The sequence below is a fragment of the Oncorhynchus tshawytscha genome, linkage group LG30 (genome assembly GCF_018296145.1).
Source record: "Oncorhynchus tshawytscha isolate Ot180627B linkage group LG30, Otsh_v2.0, whole genome shotgun sequence".
In the NCBI taxonomy this organism is placed as follows: Eukaryota; Metazoa; Chordata; class Actinopteri; order Salmoniformes; family Salmonidae; genus Oncorhynchus; species Oncorhynchus tshawytscha.
In genome coordinates, this window is record NC_056458.1 from 29,881,489 (window position 1) to 29,902,914 (window position 21,426).

Below are 21,426 nucleotides of genomic sequence, written 5' to 3' on the forward strand. Positions count from 1 at the left end.
CAGCAAAGGACCTTGTGAAGATGCTGGAGGAAACTGGTACAAAAGTATCTATATCCATAGTAAAATGAGTCCTATATTGACATAACCTGAAAGGCTGCTCAGCAAGGAAGAAGCCAATGCTCCAAAACGGCCATAAAAAAGCCAGACTACGGTTTGCAACTGCAAAAGGGGACAAAGATTGTACTTTTTGGAGAAATGTCCTCGGTCTGATGAAACAAAAATAGAACTGTTTGGCCATAATGACCATCGTTATGTTTGGAGGAAAAAGGGGAAGGCTTGCAAGCAGAAGAACACCATCCCAGCCGTGAAGCATAGGGGTGGCAGCATCATGTTGTTGGGGTGCGTTGCTGCAGGAGGGACTTGTGCACTTTACAAAATAGATTTCATCATGAGGAGGGAAGTTTTGTGGATATATTGAAGCAACATCTCAAGACATCAGTCAGGAAGTTAAAGTTTGGTCGCAAAAGGGTCTTCCAAATGGACAATGACCCCAAGCATACTTCCAAAGTTGTGGCAAAACGGCTTAAGGACAAGAATGTCAAGGTATTGGAGTGTCCATCACAAAGCCCTAACCTCAATCCTATAGAAAATGTGTGTGCAGAACTGAAAAAGCATGTGCGAGCAAGGAGGCCTACAAACCTGAATCAGTTACACTAGCCCTGTCAGGAGGAATGGGCCAAAATTCACCCAACTTATTGTGGGAAACTTGTGGAAGGCTACCCAAAACATTTGACCCAAGTTAAACAATTTAAAGGCAATGGTACCAAATACTAAGAGAGTGTATGTAATCTTCTGACCTACTGGGAATGTGATGAAAGAAATAAAAGCTGAAATAAATAATTCTCTCTACTATTATTCTGACATTTCACATTCTTAAAATAAAGTGGTGATCCTAACTGGCCTAAGACAGGGAATTTTTCTAGGATTAAATGTCAGGAATTGTGACAAACTGAGTTCAAATGTATTTGGCTAAGGTGTATGTTAACTCCCGACTTCAACTGTACATGTACTCTAAACAGAGTAGATAGGGGTGGCAGGTAGCCCAGTGGTTAGAGCATTGTGCCAGTAACTGTATATGTGTGATTGGATTTTTTTCTACCTTCACTACCTCGGGGCGGCCCGGCCTAGGTCCAGGACCCAGTTGCACAGGGCGGGGTTCAGCCCCAGTGCCCCGAACGTAATGATGAGCTTCACTATGGTGTTGAAGGCTGAGCTGTAGTCAATGAACAGCATTCTAACATACAGTGGGGCAAAAAAGTAGTTAGTCAGCCACCAATTGTGCAAGTTCTCCCTCTTAAAAAGATGAGAGAGGCCTGTAATTTTCATCATAGGTACACTTCAACTATGACAGACAAAATGAGATTTTTTTTCTCCAGAAAATCACATTGTAGGAAGAAACTAATGTAAGCATTAGTTTCTTAAAACGTGTAGTAGGCGTAAGGCATTTCTTATTTCTTCCCTATGACACATCTGATACGTTTTCTCAATTCTGGTGTTATGTATATTTTAGATCCACCATTACAGTGTGTTCCCCAATGTGCTATCCCATGTGAGAACATTAAATCTTCTCAATTTTTCCTGCCTCTGAAGCTCAGTGCGGTAGCGCTGTGCCCTTTATGGCTAATTATTTATTGTAGCCATAGGCGATGTGTGAGTGAATGTCTCTTCAAATCAAGCATCGCCATTGTTATTCTCAAGATGGAGCTTCGGCGGGGAAAAAGACCCAGTTAAAAAAAACACTAAAACTAGACGGGTTTGTGTTGTTGTCTTAATCAAACCCCTTGTCTAGTGTGGACTGGATTTGTTTTGTTGGTATTGTTGTCGATATATATATATTTTTTATTTTATTTATTAACTAGGCAAGTCCGTTAAGAACAATGATTATTTTCAATGACGGCCTAGCAACACTGGATTAACTGCTTTGTTCAAGGGCAGAACGACAGATTTGTACCTTGTCAGCTTGGGGATTGGATCTTGCAACCTTTCGGTTACTAGTCCAAAACTCTAACCACTGGGCTACGCTGCCGCCACATACAAGTGTGTTGTCTTTGTGTGTGTGCGCACAAGCCTAGGGTGAGGTAGCATAAGATGTGGTTATTACGCTGTGTTTCTGCACTACTTCAGTGCTTTCATCAACCGTGACAATGGGATTTAATCAATAGGAGCGCATGCTCCAGAGATACAGAAAAGAGGGATACATAGATTGTTGTTTTCTGGTGTTACTTTTGTTTGCTAGCTAGCTAGCTCTTCTGCCCCACAGCCCCTTCGCTCAAATGACAGACAGTAGGGGATGTGTTTCAGATTTTAACTTGTTGACCTTTGGGGTCAGCATGTGGTGCCTCATTTGACCCCTGAACACGACCCTCAGCGACCTCTGCCCGGGGTCTATTTTGCGGGTGATTTATCCGGTTGTTGACATGCCGACCACACCCGTCCCACTATGTGAAGAGCGAGTGTGACAAGAAGAAGGGGTAGCTTTGTCTATGGTGCATCGATAGGGAAAAATTAAAGCTTGTGGTAGGCCTACACACTTCAGAAATAGAGCAACCATCCTGAAATAAACACACCTCCAATGTGAAAATACTCACAGGGCAGTTAACTAAAGGTGGTAGCTTTTCTGTTAGACTAACTGCTCTAGGTGGGTCGATAATGATTGCTGGGGTCTGGCTCCACTATTGGTTTGATGAATTGAAAGGAAATGAAAGAGGAGATAAATAGGATGCAACCCATAGGCACTATTAATGTGCTCTGTCAGGACCTGTCTCTAACTCTCTTTTCCTTTCTCTCTTTCTGCCTCTCACTCCCCCAACTCACTCGCTCTACCCCCTCTCCTTCTCTCTACCCATATTCCTCTCTACCCCTCCTTCTCTTTACCCCCTGGCCTTCATCTCTGTCTGCTCTCTAATTGAGAGTGAAATAAGAGAGGTGGATCAGCCAGAGAGATGAGAAATCAATTAGGCACTGCAGGGCCAAAGGTGACATCATTACACAATCAGTCCCTTTGCAATAATAGACAATAACTGGTTGTGTGATCAATAGCAATCAAGAAGCTGTGTGTGTGTGTGAGTGTGTGTGTGAGAGAGAGAGAGAGAGAGAGAGAGAGAGAGAGATTATGAGGATGAAGTCTCATTCTCCTCACCCCCATTGTATTATTTTCCTCCTTCAAAGACATCTGAATACAAGGTTCTAGATCAAGAAGTGACCTCCAAATCTCCAGATGTGTGCCCCAGTTTAAGGTGTACATGACTGGGTAGGATAGAGAGGGAGGGTGGGCTCCTCTATATGCACCACTGAGCATGTAGAAAGCCAAAGAACCCTAAATTATGTAAGTGCTAGATTGGTAGAGTTGTCAAAGTAGTGGTCTGTATTTTATTCACTCTAAACAGAGTGTGTGTGTGTGTGTGTGTGTGTGTGTGTGTGTGTGTGTGTGTGTGTGTGTGTGTGTGTGTGTGTGTCCGTCCATAGTGTTTGTGAGCACAGGGTGCTCTGGTGGGCCTCTTAAGCATTCCACACATGCACAGTGTCAATGCTGACAGCTTGGTGGACACACACACCGCTTGCAGACACACTCACAAGAAGACAGGATAGCAAGTGCACACCAAACACAGGCATGCACACACACACGTGCAAACACAAAGAAACACAACATGAATATATTCTAGATGTCCTAACATACTCTTCCCTCTCTCTGCAGTGCCCCCTCAGATTGTGGTTCGGCCCCGGGACCAGATCACAGCCCAGGGTCGCACTGTAAACTTCCTCTGTGGAACCAAGGGCAACCCTCCACCTGCCGTGTTCTGGCAGAAAGAGGGCAGCCAGGTAAGACACCCAGCACAGAATACTGTATCAGGTCAACACAGTTGTTCTGTATACACCAATATGACCACTTCACTGTGGAAACTGATGTTCAGTCAGTGTGGTTCTGGCACAAAATGGCTGCCATGTCAATGGCAGGCCATTGGTCGAAAATGGGTCATTGATGAAAGAAGACAGAGGAGGCTGACATGAATTGTGCAGAGCATCAGACGGGCTACAGTTAGTCAACTAACAGTACAATACAACATTGGTGACCAATTAAAGAATTGGAGTTTACACTACCATTCAAATGTTTGGGGTCACTTAAAATGTCCTTGTTTTTTAAAGAAAAATAAATACAATTGTCCATTAAAATAACATCAAATTGATCAGAAATACAGTGTAGACATTGTTAATGTTGTAAATAGTACCCACAAAACACCAGTCTCAACGTCAACAGTGAAGAGACGATTCCGGGAGGCTGGCCTTCTAGGCAGAGTTGCAAAGAAAAAGTTCAAAAAGAAAGATTAAGATGGGCAATAGAACACAGACATTGGACAGAGGAACTCTGCCTAGAAGGCCAGTATCCCATAGTCGCTTCTTCACTGTTCACTGACGTTGAGACTGGTGTTTTGCGGGTACTATTTAATGAAGCTGCCAGTTGAGGACTTGTGAGGCGTCTGTTTCTCAAACTAGACACTCTAATGTACTTGTCCTCTTGCTCAGTTGTGCACTAGGGCCTCCCACTCCTCTTTCTATTCTGGTTAGAGCCCGTTTGCTCTGTTCTGTGAAGGGAGTAGTACACGGCATTGTACCAGATCTTCTGTTTCTTGGCAATTGCGCACATGGAATAGCCTTCATTTCTCAGAACAAGAATAGACTGACGAGTTTCAGAAGAAAGTGCTTTGTTTCTGGCCATTTTGAGCCTGTAATCGAACCTACAAATGCTGATGCTCCAGATACTGTAAGTCTAAAGGTCAGATTTATTGCTTCTTTAATCAGCACGACAGTTTTCAGCTGTGCTAACATAATTTCAAAAGGGTTTTCTAATGATCAATTAGCCTTTTAAAATGATAAACTTGGATTAACTAACACAACGTGCCATTGGAACACATGAGTGATGGTTGCTGATAATGGGCCTCTGTACGCCTATGTAGATATTCCATGAAAAATCAGTCCGTTTCCAGCTACAATAGTCATTTACAACATTAACAATGTCTACACGGTATTTCTGATCAATTGTATGTTGATCAAATGTGCTTTTCTTTCAAAAACAAGGAAATGTCTAAGTGAGCCCAAACTTTTGAACGGTAGTGTATATTATAAGCTCATAGAAAGTAACAAATGTGTTATCCTTTCTATGCGCTTATAATGTAAACTCCAGCGCGAAAGGTACTGTTTACTTGATCACGTCAACACGATGTAACAGCAGTTTAGAGCATTTAAAAAAATAGTTTTTATTCCTCTCCCCCAGTTAACATAAACTGTTTTGCTTTTTTTACTCCCTAGTGGCTGGAATACAACTGTAATAAGCCCCTTACAACACCAGTATCACCAGCAGTACATTTACCTTTAATTCCCATAACTTCTAATCTACATTTGTTTGGTTACGGTATTTTCCGTTAATAATAATGATATATTGAATGCGTTACAGTCTTACTGTTGTCAATGTAGAAGTGGACACGTTGTTTGTAGAGCGCACAACCTAGGCTACACATGTTTATTTCATTCCATTTACAAGTTGTCAATTTATTCATTGTCTTTTGTTTGGAGTGCTCCTGTCATTCTTGAGTAAGGACACACACTTAATTACGTATAGAACTAGGCCTAGGCTACCTGGCCTGCTCGGAAATGTAGGCTTATAAATGTGCCCATTTGGGGATCTGATGCCATTTCTCATTGTCTTAACTCACCATCACTGTGGAGATTCTCAAACTCATTTTTCTTTGACTCAAACAGTAAGTAAACAGTATTTTTTCACATCCATTGAGATTGTCAATAGATCCTCAACGTCGCCTATTTGAAAAATATTTCCAGCTCCCTACCTTTCGATAACCACTCAGCATGAAATGGAAAAAAATGTCATGCTCTGGTCGGGTGGAAACGTCATAAAATAGGCCTACCTGATTACGTCTTATCCCTTGCACAAAAAGTCTACAGTGGTGTCTGTCTGTCTGGAGCTCATTGGCACAGGAAACTCTGAGGGCCCAGAATATTTGATACAATGTTGCAAGTTTGTTAGCACCAGCTTCTGGCTGACCAAGTTAATGGTTGATACAATGTTTCAAGTTACTTACAGACAGGCAATGCGTAGCCAATGTGGTTTATAGGATTTTTATTTTTATCAGGATATTTTCTACCTGCCGGCTGCAATGTTTATATTTATTGGCTTTATGTAGGCGATTTTTACCCATTGGCAATGGCAATAGAAGTTACTTTTAGATTTGTATAATTTTCATCTAGATAGTTTTGATTAACCACATGACATTGACTTTGAGATAGGAAGACCTTTTTATAAATAAAACGAAACCGTTCCATGTGCATATGAAAATCATAACTGTCATGCAGATCAGTAGAAATGGTACGATAACTTGGTACTCCAAATGGAAAAGGATGCCGACCACTGATGTAGCCTATTACTGGAACTTCAGGAGTTTAAAGGCAGAATCTGCAAAGTCCAGCAGCAGCGGGCAGCAGGAGGAGGAGGATCGGAAACAGTTTTTTTTCTTCTGGTTAGGCTATATCGATCTCTGGCTCCCTCTTTAGTAATTTGTCCTCACACGCACATGCGCTCAAGTGCACACACACATTTTGAGGCAGTGGGAGGTGAACCCTGGTGTTAGTCTATGGTGTAAATGTGCAATATACTTCTCATTTTAGAGCAGATCTCACCAGGAGTATATAGACTCTTTAAGCAAGATAGAAAATAAGTGTGTGTATGTGTCTGCGAGTCACTGTGAGAATACAGAGAACTCTGTGATGCATCACAGTCTGCGGCAACATGCTGAAAGGCTTGATGGGAGTGTGTGCGTGGGAGCCTGTAGCACCACTCTCAGGGACAGAAGGAGGGTGGGGGAGGGGGGGTGATGGAGAGAGAGATATGAAGAGAAGGTGGATAGAGGGAGAGAGTGGTTGGTATAGTGGGTAGAGGGAGAGGTAGAAACAGAAAAGGGAAGATAGAAATGGATAGATGCTAATGTTAAAGAGGGGAGAGGAATGAGAAGTTGATGTAGAGAGCAAAGGATTGTATGTGAGAGTAGGAGGTGCAGAGAGAGAGAGAGAGAGAGAGAGAACCCATTTGTAGCCCTGCCATGGCCGTTAGATAACACCAAACTGCCTGGCTCTAAATAGCACAACAGAGGGCTTCTCTTTGGTTTAACTAACTATTCCCACTATACCTTCCTCTATCCCTCTGCGCCCATCTCCTCCCTCTTTCCCTCCCTCTGTGCCCCTGTGGCCCTCTCATTTTCCTTCTTTGCCCTTTCCCTCTATTATTTCCCTCCCTCTATCCCTCCCACTGTCCCTCTGTGCCCATACTCTCCCTCTATCCCTCCCTCAATCCCTCTGTGCCTGTGTCCTCCCTCTCTCTATCACTAAGCGCGACCGTGGCCCTCTCCCCTTTTCACTCTCTCTCTGCCTCTCACGCACACACGATTATCCCTTCATCTTTTACCTCTAGCCATGGGCTGTCCACCAACCAGCTTTAAGCCTCTTAGAGGACAGAGTCAAAGAGCACCGCACCCCTGCAACCCCCCAAAATATACACATACACATTAGAGGCGATGAACACCACACACACATACATACACTGCATGCATGCACACACAGGCATTCTCTCTCTCTCTCTCTCTCTCTCTCTCTCTCGCCGGAGTGCATGCTGGGAGTGAGTCGTCAAGCAGGAGTGATTGTGAGAGCGAATGGAATTTCTTTTCACTCTATTGGGTTTTGGTATGTATATATATATATATTGATTAGTTTAGTTGTTTTAAGGGTATATTGTTTAACTATCACTAAGCACGTATAGGGGTGGTGGGATCTTTGAGGTTGGTTTTTCGCGAGGGCACAACCAGCGGGTGGGGCTGGTTGCAATGGCCACTCGCGGAAATGTAGAGTTTGAAAAACTTAGTCGGAGGCATGGAGTAAAGATTCCTGCTGCGGCCGGGTGTTCAGTGGAAGAATGTAGCTTGGCTGTGGGTGCTATCATTGGGTATGATAGCATCAAATCAGCCTCAAGGATGAATAGCGCTGTAGTGATATTCTTAGATTCAATTGAAAAGGTGAATAAGATAGTTGAGAGGGGTGTTGTGTTGAGGGAGACACAGACGCCGGTATTTCCGCTTATGAATCCGGCGAAGAAAGTTATACTTTCTAACGTGCCACCATTTGTTAGAGATGAAGTGTTGGAGCGAGAGTTATCTCGCCATGGTCAAATCGTATCTACAATAAAGAAGGTTCTTTTTGGATGCAAATCTCCGTTGTTGAAACATGTCGTGTCTCATAGGAGACAAGTGCATATGATTTTAAAAAAGGACGGAGATGAACTGAATTTAGCGTTCAGTTTTAAGATTAATGGATTTGATTATGTCTTCTATGCATCTACTGAATCAATGAAATGCTTTAGGTGAGTAGGTGAGATTGCGACTGCCGTCGCTGAGGTGGTGCTGGAAAATGAAATTGGAGGTCAAGAGGAGATTGAAATAACGGAAAAGGAAGCGGATGTTTTCAAAATACCAAGGAGTAAAAGGAAGAATTTAAGGGGTGGTGAAGGGTCTAATTCTAAGAGAAAGGTAGAGATTGATAAATCAGTTGAAGATGAACAAGCTGTAGAGATGGAGTTTTTTTCTGGGGAGGATAGCGAGAGTGAGTCATCTGACGCGTCACAACAATATAGTGAGATAAATGGGGTGGAAGTGAAGGGAAGAAATATATGCAGGATTACAATGTAACTGATTTTTTCCCTGAACGTGAATTGTTTATTGAATCAGCAAAGTTTCTGATGTCAAAAATTACAGGGGGAAGTTTGAAAAGCCCTGAAATTGCTAGACTCAAGAAAGTGGTCACGAGAGTGATAAGTTATGTAAATTCTAAAGAAAATGAAAGAGTTCAGTTGCAGTTTTAACTCTGTAAAGAGATGTGGTGGCTGTATCTTCCTCTGTTTTTTTTTTCATCCATGAGCAGTTTTAAGATTTCTTCTTTAAACGTAAATGGGGCAAGAGATGGTAAAAAAAGAGCCATGGTGTATGAGTTAATTAGGGGAAAGGGAAGTGACATAAATTTTCTACAAGAAACGCATAGTAATTTGGAAAATTAAGTTATGTGGCAACAGGAGTGGGGGGGACAGTGGTGTGTAGTCATAAAAACTCAAAAAGTGGGGGTGTGGTTATCTTGTTCTCAAAAGGGTTTTTGCCTTTGTCATATGAGGTTGAAGAGGTAGTTGAGGGGAGGTTATTAAAAGTTAGAGCAAGGTATGAAAACATCACTATGTGTCTGATAAATGTATATGCCCCAGTGGTGACAGTTGAGAGGGTATGTTTTTTAGAGACATTATCAAATACCATTGAGAAATGTAACAAAGAAGATTATTTATTTATTGCTGGGGATTTTAACTGCACAGTTAGCGATTTAGATATAAATCACCAAGAACCTCATATAGCCTCAAGGACTTTTTTAAAACGCCTCATTGTAACACATGAACTGTGTGATATTTGGCGGAGTCAACATGGAGGAACAAGGCAGTACACCTGGGCGCATGTGAGAGAGAACATCATCTCTATGGCCAGGTTAGATAGGTTTTATGTTTTTGAGCATCAATCTCAGGTCTGTAAATCAAGTGTGATTTTCTGATCATTGTTTAATAACAGAGGTGGTGTTCATTAACGATGTAAAACCCAAAAGCGCATACTGGCATTTTAATATAACTTTATTGAGTGATGCTCACTTCAGGAACTGTTTCAGTTTTTTTCTGGGAGAGGTGGAGGTCTCAAAAGGCCAGTTTTGTATCCCTTCAACAGTGGTGGGATATAGGGAAAATCCAGATTCAACAATTTTGTAATCAATACACGAGGAATGTCACCAAGGATATCACCAGATCAATGAAAGCCCTAGAGTTTGAAATAGTGGAACTCATGACGTTCGTTGAGACCACAGGAGATCGAGGCCATACTCAGGCCCTCAAGAGGAGAAAAGCTGCATTGGCAGACCTGCTGGGTATCAGAGCACAGGGGGCATTGGTGAGAAGTAAGTTTCAGGGAATATCTGAAATGGATGCCTCATCCAAATTTTTCTTTGGTTTAGAGAAAAAGAATGGACAAAGAAAAAGTATTCATTGTCTCAAATCAGCTGTTGGACAAGAGCTCACTAGCCCTAGTGAAATTAGAAAGAGGGCAGTAGAGTTCTATGCTGAGCTCTACAAGTGTGAGTACAAAGAGGATAAAACAGTGACACAGCAGTTCTTTGATGGGCTCCCAAAGGTGGCTGCAAAAGCTAAGGTTGAGCTTGAGCAACCATTGTCTTTGCAGGATTTATACACTGCATTAAAAGGCTTGGAAAATGGAAGGGCACCAGGCATTGATGGGCTTCCCGTTGACTTTTTAAAGTCTTTTTGGGCTATGTTGGGTGAGGATTGGTTAGAAGTAGTTAATGATAGTTTAACCGGAGGGTTACTACCAATAAGCTGCAGAAGGGCTGTCCTCACCCTACTGCCCAAAAAGGGTGACCCGAGGGAGGTGAAGAACTGGAGGCCGGTGGCTTTATTGTGCACTGATTATAAGATATTGTCAAAGGCTTTGTCCAACAGGCTGAGGGAGGTGATGGGGCAAATCATACATACGGATCAGTCCTACTGTGTTCCTGGCAGGCAGATAGGGGATAACATCTCTCTGATTCGTGATTTTTTTGGACGTCTCTAGGGCTATTGGGTTGGATGCTGGTCTAATTTCAATTGATCAGGAAAAGGCATTTGACCGAGTTGAACATCAATATTTATGGCACACGTTTGAGGCGTTTGGGTTCAGCTCTGGTTTTATTGCCATGATAAAGGTGATATATGGTGACATTGAAAGTGTATTGAAAGTTAACGGTGGTTTGAGTGCTCCTTTTAAAGTGTGTAGAGGTATTAGGCAGGGATGTTCTTTGTCAGGAATGTTATATGCCATTGATATAGAGCCACTACTAAATAGCATTAGAAGTCGCATTGCAGGGGTGTACTTTTCAGAGGATATTCCTCCTATTCGTCTCTCAGCCTATGCTGATGATGTAGTTGTGTTAGTGAAAAATCAAGCGGAGGTGGATAGCTTGAGTCTAATGGTTGATCGTTTTAGGGGAATGGAGTGTAGGGAATGGTCTGGAGGGATCATGGCTTTGCCAGGGGGGCTAGAATGGTGTAAGGGAGGTTTTAAGTATTTTGGAGTGTACCTAGGAGATGAGGGGACTATGGAAAAAAATTGGAGTGGGGTGGTTGAAATGGTGGAAGGGAGGATGAGGAGATGGCGTTGGTTACTATCTCGTATGTCATATAGGGAGCGCACTATTATAGTTAACAATGTGATTGCCTCTGCACTGTGGCATCGGTTGTCAGTTTTAGAACCACCATCTGGCCTTCTGGCTAAGATACAGGCAATTATTGTGGATTTCTTTTGGGATAAATATCACTGGGTTGCACAAAGTGTTTTGTATTTGTCAAAAGAGGAGGGGGGACAAGGTCTTGTACATCTTGCTAGTAGGGCTGCTGCTTTCCGGTTTCAGTTTATTCAAAGGTTGCTTTATGGACCGGAAAATGTGGTGTGGAGAGGGGTGGCAGGTCTTGTATTACAGCGGGTTGGAGGATTAGGTTTAAAGAAGGCTTTATTTCTGGTTGATAGTAGCCATATTTCTAGGGAGGGAGTACCTCCGTTTTACAGAGGCCTTCTCAGAGTGTGGAGCATAATGAAGGTGTCCAGACGAACTTCAGCGGAGTCAGTGCATTGGCTGTTGGAGGAACCTCTGGTGTATGGGGCAAGACTGGATTGTACAACTGCAGCTGTTCCACATTTCTCCAAGATTCTGGTGAAGGGGAAAATCATCACCTTCAAACAGTTAATGGCCGTGGCTGGGCCCGCCTTAATGGATGGAAGACGGGTGGCAGAACATTTGGGGATGAGGTCGGAAAGGATTGTCGGACAAATGCTGGGGAGCTGCAGGAAGGCACTGTCAGCAGAAGAATGGGGTATGCTTAGTAGCCACAAGAAGAAGGTACAAGATGAAGACGTTCTCATTTCCAAGACTAGGGATTACACCAAATATCCCAGAGTCAGAAAGAAAGGCGTTATTGCTGGATTTGAGAGGGTTGGAGGAGGTGGGTTTGGATGAGGTGAATGGGAAGGACTTGTATAGGGGGTGTATCAAGGTGTTGAATAAAGATAAATTGAAAAATAGAAAAGACACTCGATGGAGGGTAAAATTGGGCATTGATGACAAGGTAAAGCCAGCATGGAGAGCACTGTACAAGCCACTGTTACAAAAGGGTACTGGTGATATGTAATGGAGGGTTTTACATGGCATCATTGCAGTTAATGCTTTTGTATCTGTTATTAACTCAGATGTTAGAGATGGATGTCCTTTTTGTAATATAAGAGAAACCATTTTTCACTGTTTTATGGAGTGTGAGAGGATAAAACAGCTATTGGAAATGCTGGAATCTTTGTTTAAAGCTGTAGGGGAGTTTTTCAATAACACTGTTTTTTATTTTGGGGTTTCAATATAGTAAACAACAGAAAAGAAAATGTCAAATGTTAAATTTTATTTTGGGACAAGCTAAGATGTCAATTTTTCTGAGTAGGAAACATAAGATAGAAACGGGATATGGGCAGGAAGTAAGATGTGTTTTTAAAGGATTAGTGAAAGCAAGAATAAAAGTAGATTTTGAGTTCTTTTCAGCTGTAAAAGATAGCCTATTATTTGAGGAGAAGTGGGCCTACGAAGGAGCGCTTTGTTTTGTAGAGGAGGGGAAATTATTTTTTGCTGATGAAATAAGTTGAATGTATATGTTATGTATTTATTTTTGTTTAGGAATTACAAAATTTATGTTAACACTTGAGTAAAAAATAAAGGTTTTATAAAAACTCAAACTCTCTCTCTCACTCTCTCTATTTCTCTCTCTCTCTCTCTCTCTCTCTCACTCATGTGGCTGAATTATCTTAAGTGTATCCACTGCTTTACACTTTCAAAATTCCACTCGCAAAATACTATTCAGTTTTACACAGCCAATTTCTATCAGGGTGGTTAATTGAGAACCAAATTACATTCATAATAATGCGGTGTTGTGATATGCTTTACCTGTTGTGTGACAACAGTTTATGTAAAGTTTTGTCCCCCTGTGCTGACTGGTTTCAGCCTACTTGTTATGTGACAGTGTGTTGTGTCATTTCCTGCCTCCCCAGATCCTGCTGTTCCCCATCCAGGAAGCTGCCCAGTCGGGACGGTTCTCTGTATCTCTGAGCGGGGATCTAACCATCACAGACGTCCACAGTGAGGACTCGGGATACTACATCTGTCAGGCTATTTCTGTAGCTGGGAGCATCCTCACCAAGGCCCTGCTGGAGGTTGAGAGTGGTGAGTGTCTGTGGGAGGAACACAAACTCTAGAGGGCTTCACAGATCCACATATACCCAAGACCTGATCTGGGACCCAAGCGGGTCCGAATCCACATATTCCCGTGGGGCAGCAAGTAGCCTAGTGGTTAAAGCGTTGGGCCAATAACCAAAAGGTTGCTGGATTGAATCCCAGAGCTGACAAGGTAAAAATCTGTCATTCTGTCCCTGAACAAGGCAGTTAACCCACTGTCCCAGTTAAGAATATGTTCTTAACTGACTTGACTAGTTAAATAAAGGTTAAATAAAAATCCAGAACTCTAAATAATGTCACGGGTCTCAGTTGAATCTGATATGATTGTCTCGGGTATGTGTAATTTTAACTGACTTGCCTGGAATGTACAGGTCTGAATGCGATTGCTGCAGTAGAGACAGAGAGAGACATTTTATAATTTATGCAGCTGCTCTTGCTTTTCAAGAGAAAAGAGCGTGGCGTGTGTAGCTTGTTGTTGGCCAATCATGGAGTTCCTTCGGGAAGTATTCTGATGCCTTGAATTTTCCACATTTTGTTATAGCCATATTCTAGCCCTAACCCTATAATGCCAAAGCAAAAACAGGTTTTTTAAATTTTTTTGCTAATTTAAAACTGATATTTCACATGTACACAAGTACTCAGACCCTTTACTCAGTACTTTGTTGAAGCACCTTTGGCAGCGATTACATCATTGAGTCTTTTTGGGTATGACGCTACAAGTTTTGCGCAGCTGTATTTGGGAAGTTTCTCCCATTCTTCTCTGCAGATCCTCTCAAGCTCTCTCAGGTTGGATGGGGAGCATTGCTGCACACCTATTTTCAGGTCTCTCCAGAGATGTTCGATTGGGATCAAGTCCAGGCTCTGGCTGGGCTGCTCAAGGACAATCAGAGACTTGTCCCGAAGCCACTCCTGCATTGTCTTGGCTGTATGCTTAGGGTCATTGTCCTGTTGGAAGGGGAACCTTCACCCCAGTCTGAAGTCCTGAGCGCTCTGAGACTTGGTGGAGTGCTGCAGGGATAGTTGTCCTTCTGGAAGGTTCTTCCATCTCCACGGAGGAACTCTAGAGCTCTGTCAGAGTGACCATCAGGTTCTTAGTCACCTCCCTGACCAAGCCCTTAGCCCCCGATTGCTCGGTTTGGCTGAGCAGCCAGCTCTAGTAAGAGTCTTGGTGGTTACAAACTTCTTCCATTTAAGAATGATGGAGGCCACTGTGTTCCTGGGGACCTTCAATGCTGCAGAATTTATTTGGTACCCTTCTCCAGATCTGTGCCTCGACATAATCCTGTCTCGAAGCTCTTCAGACAATTCCTTCGACCTCATGGCTTGGTTTTTGCTCTGACATGCACGCACTGTCAACTGTGGGACCTATATAGACAAGTGTGTGCCTTTCCAAATCATGTCCAATCAATTGAATTTACCACAGGTGGACTCCAATCAAGTTGTAGAAACATCTCAAGGATGATCAATGGAAACAGGATACACCTGAGCTCAATTTCGAGTCTCATAGCAATACTTATGTGAATAAGGTATGTGTTTTAAATTTTTTTGAATACGTTTGTAAAACATTCTAAAAACCTCTTTAAACTTCATAGTTATGGGATATTGTGTGTAGATTGCTGAAAAATATATATATTTATTCTATTTTAGGATAAGGCTGTAACATAACAAAATGTGGAGAAGTCAAGGGGTCTGAATACTTTCCAAAGGCACTGTAAATAATCAGTGGCAATAGGCTACAGAAATAGAGCCTCACTCCATGTGTGGCAAAAGTTAGGAGATACTGTATCTAATCAATGGAAGATGGAATTCAAATGACAGAATTAAAAGTTAAAGGAAAAGGATAGTCTACAATGACCAATAGCCAAAAGGGAGTCAGGCTGCTACTTAATATTCTGAATGGAGTTGTTGTTGTTTCTAACAGTATGATGAGAAAGTGCATGCACTGCAGCCTCAGTTAGCCTAGCTAGCTAACGTTAGCTAGCTTAACTAGCTTCTCCTGGTTTGAAGCAGTCAAGACAGGTACTAAGTAATCCGCTTCTCCTGGTTTGAAGCAGTCAAGACAGGTACTAAGTAATCCGCTTCTCCTGGATTGATGCAGTTAAGACAGGTACTGCATAATCATTTTTGATGATAAAAAACTTTGGCAGCTATGGCAGCAAGTCGACCTGGTTAGTTGCTGCTGTCTCTCCCACCCTCCTCCCCATGCCACTCGCTCACAGTATGGCCCTCCCGTGCCTGCTAGAGCGGCACCTCTCTCCCTCCTCTCGAGTTGTATCAGCTCTGGTTAATAAAGTAGCTGAAAAATGTTCCTTTCTGTTGCTTTCCTCACTCGGACCGGGTCTGGATCCAACTAGGTCTATACGGAAAGGGTCTAGTTGTCCTCGGGTCCATTCAGAACAGGTCTCTATAATTAAAAAATGTATGCCTATCGGGTCCGGAAGGGTGGGGGGGTGTTCTGTACAATACTCCAGCACTTTAGATTTGAAATGATACAATGACTATGAGGTTAAAGTGCAGATGTGAATGCTACCATGAATCCTTAATGAATCAAGGAATAATGATGAGTGAGAAAGTTACAGACGCTGTCACGGCCGTTGAAAGAACTGGATCAAGGTGCAGCGTGGTGAGCGTACATATTATTTTATTTAGAAAAGACACAAAACAAGAAACACTACAAAACAAACCGTGAAGCTAAAGGCTATGTGCCATAAACAAAGTCAACTTCCCACAAAGACAGGTGGGAAAAGGGCAACCTAAGTATGGTTCTCAATCAGAAACAACGATAGACAGCTGTCCCTGATTGAGAACCCTAACCGGCCAAAACATAGAAATACAAATAATAGAACATAGAATTACCCACCCCAAATCACACCCCGACCAAACCAGAGAGAGACATAAAAAGGATCTCTCTGGTACCCCCAAAAGGTCTGGGGGGATCCGCGGTGGCGGCTCAGGTGCTGGACGCAGACCCCGCTCCCCCGGACTGGGCACCCTCGTTGTGGGCCCCGGCCTGGGGACCCTCGTTGCGTGCCCCGGACTGGGAATCCTCGCTGCGGGCCCAGGACTGGCCACCCTCGCTGGCGGCTCCGGACTGGAGGCCGACTCTGGAGGCCCCGAACTGGAGGCCGTCTCTGGAGGCCCCGGACTGGAGACCGTCTCTGGAGGCTCCGGACTGAAGACCGTCTCTGGAGGCTCCGGACTGGAGCCCGTCTCTGGAGGCTCCGGACTGGAGCCCGTCTCTGGAGGCTCTGGACTGAAGGACGTCGCTGGAGGCTCCGGACTGAAGGACGTCGCTGGAGGCCCCGGACTGGAGAACCGTCGCTGGAGGCTCCGGATTGGAGGCCGCCGCTGGAGGCTCCGGACTGAAGGACGTCGCTGGAGGCTCCGGACTGGAGACCGTCGCTGGAGGCTCCAGATTGGAGTCCGTCGTTTGGAGGCTTCGTGCCATGGATCATCACTGGAGGCTTCGTGCCATGGATCATCACTGGAGGCTTCGGGCCATGGATCATAACTGGATGCTTCTGGCCATGGATCATCACTGGAGGCTTCGTGCCATGGATCATCACTGGAGGCTGCTTGCCATGGATCATCCCTGGAGGCTTCGTGCCATGGATCATCACTGGAGGCTTCTTGCCATGGATCATAACTGGAGGCTTCGTGCCATGGATCATCACTGGAGGCTTCGTGCCATGGATCATCACTGGAGGCGTTGTGCCATGGATCACTGGAGTGGAGAGACACACAGGAGGCCTGGCTCTGGGAGCAGGCACAGGACTCACCAGGCTGGGGAGACATACAGGAGGCTTAGTTCTTGGCAGAGGCACCGGAGACACTGGGCCGTGGAGGCGCACTGGCGGTCTCGAGCGCAGTGCTGGCACAACCCATTCTGGCTGGATGCTCACCCTAGCCCGGCAGATGCAGGGAGCTGGAATGTAGAGCACCGGGTTAAGAATGAGTACTGGAGACACCGTGCGCTCCACCGCATAACACGGTGCCTGACCAGTACGATGCTCGCCACGGTAAGCACGAGGAGTTGGCTCAGGTCTCCAACCTGACTCAGCCAATCTCCTCGTGTTCCCCCAACCCCCCCAAAAAACTGGGGAGTGGCCTCCCGGTCTTTAGTGCCAGCCGCCTTCCTCTCTGCTTCCAGCTCCGCCTTCCTCTCTGCTTCCAGCTGCTCCCACGGCAGGCAATCCTTTCCCGCCAGGATCTCCTCCCATGTCCAGGATCCCTTGCCATTTAGGATGTCCTCCCATGTCCAGTCCTCCTGAACATGCTGCTTGATCAGTTTGTGGTGGTGGGAAGTTCTGCCACGGTTGTTTTCTCGTTTGTTGTTTTGTTGGCTTTTTTTTATAATAAAAGAACATTTACGCTCACCACGCTGCACCTTGGTCCACTTCCTTCAACAGCCGTGACAGATGCACAAATATCCTACCCCTTATAAAAAATTCTAACCTCCCCTGTTATAGTAATGGTGAGAGGTTAGCATGTATTTGGGGTATGATATGTGCATCATTATTGACGATTCATTTAGAACCATCCGTTATCACAGTAGCATCCACATTACTATAGACATGTTTAGAAACATATTATAATATTTTTCACCATAAAAGTGTCCTCAAAATGACACAATGCATAACTTTCCATACATATCTATTGGGTACAAAATAATCTGAAACACATCCTTAAACAAAAAGCAAATGCATCCAACAAGTTTGTAGAGTCACAAGCTTGATATAATCATTGCGTGTTAGGAATATTGGACCAAATAATAAACTTTCTACTATTTTAATACACATAAGTGAATTTGTTCCAATACCTTTGGTCCATTAATATATGGGGGACTATGTACAAAAAGTGCTGTAATTTCTAAACGGTTCACCCGATATGAATGAAAATACCCTCAAATTAAAGCGGCCAGTCCGCACTATAACATTAATGTTATTGTATAATTTCAAATCCAAAGCGCTGGAGTATAGAGCCAAAATAATAAAACATTTGTCACTGTCCCAATACTTTTGGAGCTTATTGTATACAGTGCCTTGCGAAAGTATTCGGCCCCCTTGAACTTTGCGACCTTTTGCCACATTTCAGGCTTCAAACATAAAGATATAAAACTGTATTTTTTTGTGAAGAATCAACAACAAGTGGGACACAATCATGAAGTGGAACGACATTTATTGGATATTTCAAACTTTTTTAACAAATCAAAAACTGAAAAATTGGGCGTGCAAAATTATTCAGCCCCCTTAAGTTAATACTTTGTAGCACCACCTTTTGCTGCGATTACAGCTGTAAGTCGCTTGGGGTATGTCTCTATCAGGTTTGCACATCGAGAGACTGACATTTTTTCCCATTCCTCCTTGCAAAACAGCTCGAGCTCAGTGAGGTTGGATGGAGAGCATTTGTGAACAGCAGTTTTCAGTTATTTCCACAGATTCAGGTCAGGTTATTTCCGATTGGATTCAGGTCTGGACTTTGACTTGGCCATTCTAACACCTGGATATGTTTATTTTTGAACCATTTTGTTTATTTTTGAACCATTCCATTGTAGATTTTGCTTTATGGTTTGGCTCATTGTCTTGTTGGAAGACAAATCTCCGTCCCAGTCTCAGGTATTTGGCAGACTCCATCAGGTTTTCTTCCAGAATGATCCTGTATTTGGCTCCATCCATCTTCCCATCAATTTTAACCATCTTCCCTGTCCCTGCTGAAGAAAAGCAGGCCCAAACCATGATGCTGCCACCACCATGTTTGACAGTGGGGATGGTGTGTTCAGGGTGATGAGCTGTGTTGCTTTTACGCCAAACATAACGTTTTGCATTGTTGCCAAAAAGTTCAATTTTGGTTTCATCTGACCAGAGCACCTTCTTCCACATGTTTGGTGTGTCTCCCAGGTGGCTTGTGGCAAACTTTAAACAACATTTTTTATGGATATCTTTAAGGAATGGCTTTCTTCTTGCCACTCTTCCATAAAGGCCAGATTTGTGCAATATACGACTGATTGTTGTCCTATGGACAGAGTCTCCCACCTCAGCTGTAGATCTCTGCAGTTCATCCAGAGTGATCATGGGCCTCTTGGCTGCATCTCTGATCAGTCTTCTCCTTGTATGAGCTGAAAGTTTATAGGGACGGCCAGGTCTTGGTAGATTTGCAGTGGTCTGATACTCCTTCCATTTCAATATTATCGCTTGCACAGGTGGATTGTATTTATCATCATTAGTCATTTAGGTCAACATTGGATCATTCAGAGATCCTCACTGAACTTCTGGAGAGAGTTTGCTGCACTGAAAGTAAAGGGGCTGAATAATTTTGCACGCCCAATTTTTCAGTTTTTGATTTGTTAAAAAAGTTTGAAATATCCAATAAATGTCATTCCACTTCATGATTGTGTCCCACTTGTTGATTCTTCACAAAAAAATACAGTTTTATATCTTTATGTTTGAATTCTGAAATGTGGCAAAAGGTCGCAAAGTTCAAGGGGGCCGAATACTTTCGCAAGGCACTGTATCAGTCCATCCAGGATTCCGCAATTCTGTGATCGCATGTTTTTTGGTAAAATCAACAAATCCATGCATATTATGCAAGGCCTTGCAAATTTGACCAATCAATGCACTATTTCCGCATAAAGCAGTCAAATCATTACATTTACATTTGACATGTTTGTAATTTAGCAGAAACTCTTATCCAGGGCAACTTTCAGTAAGTGCATTCATCTTAAGATAGCTAGGTGGGACAACCAAATGTCTCAGTCATAGTAAGTACATTTTTCCTCAATAAAGTAGCTATCAGCAAAGTCAGTGCTAGTGGCGGGGAGTCAAGTGCGAGTGTTAGGAGTGGGTATTGTGAGATTATTTAAGATACTCTTTGAAGAGCTACGGTTGTGTTTTTTGGAAGATGGACAGGGACTCTGCTGTCCTAGCTTCAGAGGGAAGCTGATTCCATTGGGGTCCCAGGACAGAGAAGAGCTTTGACTGGGCCGAGCAGGAGGTGCCTATCCCGTAGGGATGGGAGGGCCAAGAGACCAGAGTTGGCAAATCATATCAATATTATCACATAAAACTGACCCATCACCACAGTACAAAAAGAGGGCTCACAATTTCAACCAATCACTGCACATTTACAGCATTGTATGGTTCAACCAAGCCACACGTCAACAAACGTTTTCCCTCGTCAGAGCATTTTCAGGACAAATTTGACAAAATCAGGGCATATTAACATGCAAAATGTCAGATACTGTATATGGTTGCAAAGGGAGATATAGGTTTGCAAAGTTTACCAGTAAACTGCCAGAATTTTGGTATCTTTCAAGGATTTTTTGTAATCTTTCACAAGACATCTAGTGGCCCTTTTGGGTACTTTACATTATTACAGGCGTCTGTAATTAGCTCTGGCCCTCTGTGTGGCCTTATCAATGTAAAATATATTACATAATTAAATAAGATGATTTTAAAATAAACTAAAAAAGCATTATCCTAATTATAAACCATCAACTTAGTGAATACCTTTGGTGTTTAATATGAGTTTTCCAGCATGAAAAATCCTTTATTATTACATGTCAATATGTATTTGTTGTCAATGTTTTGGTGTCAAACTGGTGGCAGTTGTGAATAAAAGTCAATATTTGGAAGAGTTGCAGAGTTAATTGTTTTATTGATTAGGCTATTTTCTCATTAACCATGTGGTCTATCTACTAGAAACTCATGGACAATATCGACACAGATTTTAAAAAATGAATACTATATATGAATATTTTTTTTGTTAAAGTTATTAGAGTATAAATGACCAAATTTACAATAGATTGCCATAGATTTTTTGTTAATTAACACATTTACTGAAGATTTTTGGGACTTAAATTACCAGTACCTTTGCAACCCTAGTCAGAATTGCCAAGAACACTAGCATTTTTTTTAATGCAAATATCCCAAGAAATCACCGGGAAATCCTGTAGGGATGACATACATTGATATATATTGTATATCATGATATACGTGATATATATTGTATATTGTTCATACGCAGAAGTCTGGG

At 43.0% G+C, this 21,426-nt stretch overlaps 1 protein-coding gene across 2 annotated transcripts in view; it reads left to right on the forward strand.

Moving 5' to 3' along the window:
- robo3 (roundabout, axon guidance receptor, homolog 3 (Drosophila)) overlaps positions 1-21,426 on the forward strand; it is a 131,097-nt gene that overhangs the window by 71,229 nt on the left and 38,442 nt on the right. For both annotated transcript variants that reach the window (XM_024393773.2, XM_024393774.2), the window contains 2 exons: positions 3,695-3,819; positions 13,212-13,383. In XM_024393773.2, the coding sequence (XP_024249541.1) occupies positions 3,695-3,819; positions 13,212-13,383 (297 nt within the window). The remainder of the gene's footprint in view (positions 1-3,694; positions 3,820-13,211; positions 13,384-21,426) is intronic.